The sequence below is a fragment of the Malaclemys terrapin genome, chromosome 10 (assembly GCF_027887155.1).
Source record: "Malaclemys terrapin pileata isolate rMalTer1 chromosome 10, rMalTer1.hap1, whole genome shotgun sequence".
Lineage (NCBI taxonomy): Eukaryota > Metazoa > Chordata > Testudines > Emydidae > Malaclemys > Malaclemys terrapin.
Window position 1 is genome coordinate 4,312,715 of NC_071514.1, and position 8,320 is coordinate 4,321,034.

The 8,320-nt window shown below is 43.9% G+C and overlaps 1 protein-coding gene across 1 annotated transcript in view; it reads right to left on the bottom strand.

Annotated features, from left to right (window-relative positions):
- The window catches only part of PIAS1 (protein inhibitor of activated STAT 1), a 91,306-nt gene extending 83,222 nt beyond the window's left edge, over positions 1-8,084 (bottom strand). The window contains exon 1 of the mRNA XM_054042265.1: positions 8,052-8,084. Coding sequence (XP_053898240.1) covers positions 8,052-8,075 — 24 coding nt within the window. The 5' untranslated portion in view covers positions 8,076-8,084. The remainder of the gene's footprint in view (positions 1-8,051) is intronic.
- Between the last annotated feature and the right edge of the window lie 236 nt (positions 8,085-8,320).

Below are 8,320 nucleotides of genomic sequence, written 5' to 3' on the forward strand. Positions count from 1 at the left end.
CGGTTGAGAGTCAGAGGCAAATTCTGAGTTTTATCAAGAGGATTCTTTAGGGTTCCACTGTGCAAGCACGTGTCAAAGTAGCCAGCCAAACCATGCACTTTCCCAAAAGGAAAGCTTCTCTTTGGTTAAAATTCAGATGTGTTTACAAAAATCGGAATCCAGGTTCCTACTCGCAATGAACAGCAGTAGGTCAAAAGAAGAACAGGAGTACTTGTGACACCTTAGAGACTAACAAATTTATTAGAGCATAAGCTTTCGTGGGCTACAGCCCACTTCTTCGGACGCATATAGTGTGCACATACTATATGCACAGCAGTAGGTCAGGCATTTGAAGTGCGAAAGGTATAGCAGGTACTCAGTGGCACCCTTATGAGACAAAACCACATTTACACTCTACGTCAGCCTTGTAGTTCTCATAAGGCCTTGATCCCCTTCTATACACCCAGATACAGAGGAGCCTTCAAATCAGAACGGCACCTCCATGTCTTGCATTGGAGCCACAGCACCCAAAGCGCAGCAGTAACAGCCAAAAGAGAGAGACAGGCATTTCTGATACAAGTTTAAGTGCAGAAAAAATTCTGCCTCTAAACAGAGCCAAAGGGCTGAATACCAGTATTCTGAGGTGAAAGGAAAGTAGAGCGCTGAACCCGCTTCGGTCACAAACGCTCTGGGATCTTGGGTGATCTCAACTTCCAGAGTGCTTTCGCCTCCCCCACAAAATAACCCTTTTGAAGTCCTTGGTTCACAGCATGAAAAGTAGTTTCTGCTATGGACTCATAAGTATTATTGCAATCAACAGGGATTACAAGAGATACTTAAGGAAATGGAGAGGCCAACAACTCAGAGGGAATGGAAGGGATGAGGGTATTTCAAAATAATTACACAAAATACTTAAACCTCAATTGTTAAAAAGTTTGGGGGTTTGGTGCTAAGGAAAATATTAATCAAAATGTTGGGCTCTACAAGAACAGGTTACAGGGACTAAAATAACCATGCTAAACACAGTTGTGACAAGTTTGCACTTATCTTCACGCTTCACATAAAGGCAGGTCAGAGTTCATGTCACACAAATCAAATTAAAAGACTAACAAATGCCTGTTTTTTGCTAAGAATGAAGAAGCATAGTATCTATCTGTTGTGCATACATCCTGCTTTATGGAATACCCTTTAAAAAGATTCCCTGACATGTCTGTCCCACAACCTTTTTCACAAATGGCCAAATAAGCTGGAACCTCTCTCTGTCCTCTAAAAATGTCAGGGAAGAGGGAAATCAACCTAGAGCAGGGGTAGTCAATAGGCAGACCATGGGCCAGACCCGGACCTCCAGACACTTTTGAACAGACTGCGACATCTTTTTATTTATTTATTATTGTTAGTTGTTTTGTATGGACCTTGACAATACCTTGACCAAGAAATTTGGACCTTGACAAAAAATAACTGCAAAAAGAACAGGAGTGCTTGTGGCACCTTAGAGACTAACAAATTTATTAGAGCATAAGCTTTCGTGGGCTACAGCCCACTTCTTCGGATGAGATCTCTTTTATCTGTACTCTAAAAAAAAAAAAAAAAACACAAACACCTTCTAATCTTTTAATAATCATATGCTTTGTATTACCATAGCACCTGATATCTTGATTGTACAATCAAAAGAGAAATAAACTAGAAGTTTCATGCAAAAAAATAACTCATCAGCATTTATTAAACTACTATAAATAATTACTGGCTCCTACACCTTTCTCCTCCTTCCCCCAAAAGTCCATGAATAAAAATTCTGTTTCTAACCTCTTGAACAATTTACGAAGGGTTGTGGTGGATTCTCCATCACAGGGAATTTTTTTTTTTTTTTTAAAGGAATGCATTAAGAATTAGTTTGGGCAGCTTCTTTGGCCTCTTTTATACAGGAGGTGAGGCGATATGATCACAACAGTCCCTTCTGCCCTTGGAATCTAATAATATACCTCTCTGCAAATACTTTAGGATGGCCTCTACTGAAGTATGAGCCCTTCACAAGTATGTGCACACTATATGTATGCAATATAATGAAATGCTGTGGGTGAACTTTTACAGTGGAACAACAATGCACAGCCGCCCATTGTATTCATTCAATCTTTGCAGTTCCAGTGTGAGTAAAAGCTTAAAGAAAGATACCCAGTTCAAAATACATTACTGACGCTGGCAAAATTAAGTACAGTATGAAAATAATGTGATCTATTGATTCACAAGTGAGAAAGACAAACAAAAGCACAGAAGCGTGCAAGCCAAAATATAAAAGGATAAAGTAAAGATGCTGGTCATAAAAATATTCTGTACATAAAATTCTAATCTAACATTGAAATAGGTAGCTTATGTTTATTAGCACTGACAATGCAATTTAACTTAACTTCCAGACAGCACTTCCACTACTAGGAAACCCGTATATCATTATTATTACTACCTGAAAGCTATGCTACTAATGTGTCCCCATTATAACATTCCCTACATGTAGCAAAAGAGTATTTCCTATTTGGATTTTTTTAAATCAGTTTGTACCCACTCAATTTTTTGTGTTAATGCTATTATGTATTTTATTCTAACTCTCGGTTCACTTTTTTTAAAAACAGAAATCGTATCCAACAAGAAACACACCAGGGATCTGTTCAATACCCAAAGGCACTTTTTAAAAATGAGAGAGAACAAAGGAGGAAACCTCCCAGCATGTGCTTTCCAAACCAGCTTCTTAGGACAACATCAAGACAGACAATACTAAAGTACAAGCTTTTCTTTTTTATTCTTTGATCCCTGTATAACAATTGATTATCCAAAACTGTGTAATGGTTACCAAAAGACTCGAGTACCAGGCAAAGATCAGAACAGTCTAATAACCAACCTAAAGAGATGGAAGAAATACTGAAAGAAAGGTTTAATCACCTAAGTATACATCCTCCAATTAGAAAGAGCTTTAAATAGCGTACCTTGAGATAAATTAGAGTCTGCATGCAGTTGTATGGGAGATTGGGGGGAGGGGGTAATTAAGAATAGGAAAATTCACACACATCTCTTCTTAGAGTTAGGGAAGAGAAACAGACTAGAATAGACTTTCAAAAGCTACCATGTTTCATAGAGAAGGGATTAAAACAAAATACTGGTTCAATTTATTCAGAACTTTTAATACACCAAGAAATATGGTAATCCTATGCCTAAAATCTGCAAAAGACATTTGATGTTATATGAATGTTTTTCCTAACAACACACAAATGGTCACGTCATGTAGAATATTTCAGTCCTTTACATCTTAGTTAGGAAATAGGACATCAATGTATGCTTTACACTTTTGTCTAAAAATTGTACCTATTACAAGTAAAAGTGACTGAGAAAAATAGTTTTAATTTTTTTCCAATTATACTTTATAGATATAGTGCTGCCAAATATTTAATCGAGGTCACTGTTTTCTCTGTATAATTCTGTAGATCCTTCACACAAACAAGACAGGAAAATGTTATCTCAAGACAAAAATTGGTAGGAGACACTCAGAGGCAGGTACCTTGCAACTACTTAAGTTGGTGTTTTGTTTAAGTTTACTAGATTTCAAGTTGATGGTAGTCCTTTAATTGGTCTGTGGATGAAAGAAAAGGACAAATTTTGCCTGAGAAAAATAAAATGCTAAAGGAACTCATTGTTCACTTCACAAACAGAAATTTTAATTTGTGTCTAAAATTCTGGTTGAGAGTTTTCACTCAAGTAAATCCCCTTTTAACTTCAAATATAGAATGAGGAAAACTGTTTTCTTGGGGTATATTCTTACTTAATATATTTATTTCACCTAACTTCAAACATAACATATGACACCTTACTGTTAACACACTTCCTGTAAAGATTTGCTCCATCTATTATTTTAAATAATAAGATTTCTCAGGAGGGTTACAACCCAAGGTGTAATCTACCCATAACTCAGTAAATAGATCTGATATCACCTGATGTTTCTTGTTTCACAACATTCAAAGAAAAAGATGAACAGGGGAGAATAGAGCTTGAAAAAAATGTATTTGACCTTGGCAGGTGGAAAGCTTTCCATGGCAAATAGGGAGCCCCTAGTCCTTCAATTTGTAAAGACTATAAGATGGTGTTGTTTATAAATTACAACATTAACCCTTATGGCTACAAATATAATCTTGCAAATGTACACCAATGCAGTGTTGCCCTCTCAGGTCTGGCCTTCCTAAGCAGCAGCAGAGTGAAATTAACAAGCCACTAGTCAGTTTCATAGTTATCATTCAGAACCCTTAAGGCAGCAGTGAAACTGAAAAGAATCTTCTCAATTTCTTTCTGCTGCTGGTTGGGAAAGCAATGAACTGCAGCAGAAGAGGCTGGCATGGGAAAAGGCCAACAAACAGGAGAGAGAGAGGAAGGCAAAAATAGACACAGAAGACAGGAGATGGGAAAGAATAATGGATTCAAATACAGCCCTATGCTGACAGCAACTGGGAAGCTAGGAAAGAAAGAGTAGGAAAGTCCTCCTACCCTTTCTTTCAGCAGCTAAAACAACACCCCTTCCATCTCTCCAAAAACAGTCTCAGGAGGCTCTGAGATGGCAAAGGATCGGAGTGTCAAATGTATCAGACCTTTGAGGTATCCTAGTCCTCCTCCCCCCTTCCCTGCCACCTCTCACCCATTCAAAAAAAATCATGGGTATCAGTTTCTGGCTGGCTGGCAAATTTTTCAATCCATCCAAATCAACCAACCTAAAAAACATTCACATTCACTACTAAACATATCAACCAAGCCCACTTTTGTTAGAGTCAGTCAGCAACATGCACTCCTGTATTTTCTACACTAAGATGAATTAAGTAGTTAAGCAGGGAAAACAAACTTCAACCTTTTATCTTTAATAAAGTAGATGGCATAATTTGTAGAAGGTTGGGGGGGGAGGGCTTCCTAAGGTCTCATGCAATATCACCAGCAAGATCCCCCTGAAAACAAGAAGCAGTGGAGGATATTAACAGGATTCATTCATCTTCAACAGGCACAGAGAATCGCCATCACTGCATACACAGACCCCCAAAGGAGCTAATCGCCTTCCTAAACAGGCACGGAACATTAAAAAAACAAAAACTCTTGACAACCTGATAATGCATACAGTTACTACAATTCCTATATACGTATAATATATGTATTTGGGTCAGACACCCAAAAACAAGTGACATAAACCTTAGATGTACACTAAGAGGGAAAAGACAGACATTTTAAGGAAAGGGAATTCCCTCGGACACATAATAAGCATTACATGTTATATACTCTAAAACCTCTTACTGCGGACCTCATGATGCTTCATGCTGATCAGAAATACATAGGGGTTGGAGGAAAGAAAAGGGGAAAACAAATACATATACATTCCATAACATATAAGATTTCCATTTCAATCCTCAAAGTTATTTGCACTTTACTTTTATTTTAAAGAGTCAGAGTGAACAGCAGCTTTTGAGAGAACTTGATATAATACAAAAAATGGACTAAGTTTGTGAGCAAGGTGTTTGGTTTCTCTCTTTTGTTACTACTACAAATATCAGGTTGGATGTGTTGTACAAATAAAGTTATACTGTCTCCTCAAACCTATGATGATCTCTGACTGACCTCAGCACTGGGGTTGAGAGAGGATCCACCCATACCAACAGAGAGTCCTGTGGCATCTTTAAGACTAACAGATGTATTGGAGCATAAGCTTTTGTGGGTGAATGCCCACTTCATCAGACACATGATGTCTGTTAGGTTTAAAGGTGCCACAGGACGCTCTGTTGCTTTTTACAGATCCAGACTAACACGGCTACCCCTCTGGTACTTGAACCCATACCAAGTACCTCATTTTAGGATTCATTTTGAAGCGGATTTTTCAGAAATCTCTCAAAGGATTGGTTGTAAATATGCATTCTAATGAGACTTTAAAACTCTCATTTAAAATAATCTCTCTAATTCAAGTTATCAAACTCAGAGACAGGCACATCTAAGTGAGGGGAGAGAGAAAAGGCTCTCTCATAAGAACGGCCACACTGGATCAGACCAATGGTCCATCTAGTCAAATGTTCCGACACTGGCCAATGCCAGGTGCTCCAGAGAGAATGAACAGAACAGGTAATCATCAAGTGATCCATTCCCTGTCGCCCATTCCCAGCTTCTGGCAAACAAAGGCCAGGGACACTTCAGAACATGGTTTTGCATCCCTGTCCATCCTGGCTAATAGCCATGGATGGACATATCCCTCCGTGAATTTACCTAGTTCTTTTTTAAACCCTGTTATGGGCTTGGCCTTCACAACATTCTCTGGCAAAGAATTCCACAGGTTGACTGTGCATTGTGTGAAGCAAAACTTCCTTTTATTCATTTTAAACCTGCTGCCTATTAATTTCATTTGGTGACCCCTATTCTTGGGTTATGAGAAGGAGTAAACAACACCTTATTTACTTTCTCCAAGTTCTTTCCTCTCGTAAAGAGAGGGAACACCCACTACCTTGGTTTCCTTCTATCCCCCCTTTTCTGAGAGCAATTGGGGACTTTAATTCCAAAGCAAGAGAGGCTGCCAATTCAGGGATATTAAAGGACAGTTCCTTTTCCAGCCTCATCATAACATAGGTAGCAATCCAATCCCCCAGATTCCCTCCCCCTCTTGTACTAACTAAAGCATCTCTCCATAGGGGTCCATTTAAAAACTTTTCTAAGTGCTCAGCGATGGGGGAAGGGTGAGCATGGAGAGGAGGATCTGTGGCACTGGCAAGCCTCCTCCCTCCCCAGTGAGACACTGAAAGAGTATTTCTGCCTGTATCTGTAATTTGCACTCCATGCATCGGAAGAAGTGGGATTTTACCCACCAGAGCTTATGCCCAAATAAATCTGTTCGTCTTTAAGGTGCCACCCGACTCCTCATCGTTTTTGTGGCTACAGACTAACGGGGCTACCCCCTCTGATACTTGAAAGAGCGAGAGGCACCCTGCTGTAATCACCACTAAATCACTCACTTGGTTCTCTTTAGCCTTTTTATTTGCATTCTAGCTGGGCAAAGCCTCCAGGAAAATACAACCAACGTTACTACACGCCACCACCACCACTTGTGTTTACTTCCTGAGGCAGAGCCCCTCTACCCCATGTCTAGAGCCCTTCAAACAGCACTAAAGGGTCTCCCTCTCCTCCCCATTGGGAGCTGGATATTTGGGGTGCAGGGATAAGCTACCTCCTTCAGACACTGCATCTATTTAGGGAAGGGGGAAAGTCGCAGCAGGGGCATGGAACCCATGTGATTACAACACCACAATCCGCCCCCGGCCCCCCACGATGGGAGTGGGGACCCTGGGGGCTGTGGCTGAGGGGACGGACACACTAATCCTTGGGGAGGGGAGCCCCAGCTTCCTCCTCATCCCAGCCCTTCGAGACCCCCCAGGGAAGGCTTAGGGGGCAGAACTGGCTGTGCAGCAGCGCAGGGGGCACGGTCTCTGGGGCTCGGGTCTGCCCCCACCCCGGCCGCTGAGAGGGAGGGCAGTAGCTGAGAGGGCTGGGGGTCAAAGACAGCCCCCCCCCATCTGGCCTAGCCCCCTCGGCCCCTGCTGCTCTGCTGAGGGGAGGAGCAGGGCAGCTTCCCGCCACCCCTCCCGGCCGATGAGAAGAGGGGGGCCTGGGGAGGCGGGGGGGGGCTCTGACCGGGCCAGGGGCAAAGGACAGATTTACACCCCCCCCCGCCCCTGGCAGCTCCCCACCCTGAGAGGAGCGGGCTGTGGGGAGAGGCGGGGGAGGCCGAAGGCAGCTGCTGAGGGGGGGGGGAGGGAAGGGCAGCCCCCTCCCCCGATGCTGGGGGGGGGGAGCAGCTCTAGCCAGGCGGGGGCGAAGGACCGGTCCCCCAGCAGACTTGGCCCCTCAAGTCCCTGCTGCACGGGGGGGGCGGTGGTGGCAGCCTCCCCAGCAGCAGGCAGGGCCCGGGGGCCGCTCGCCCCCCGCCGAGCCCGGCGCTGCAGAGGGGCCCGGCCCCGGCGGCGCGGGCGACCCGAGCGGGGCGGGGAGGGGGGATCGCGCAGGGAATTGAAGCTGCGCTGTACCTTTAGTTCCGCACTGTCCGCCATCTTGTAACGCCGGGCGCAGGCGCAATGAACCCCGCCGGGACCCCGCCCCGCACGCCCCGCGCTGCGTTTGAATCACACGGCGCCATTTTGTCCCCGCCCCCCCCCTCCTCCCCCGGCTCGGGCGGGCGGGGGGCGCCGCGTGTCTGTCCCGCAGCTGGACCCCCCCCGCGGCCGGGCCGGAGTCGGGGCTCTGCGCCTCTTCCCGCCCGCGGGGGCAGGGCCCGGCCCCGTACCCCGCAGTGCAA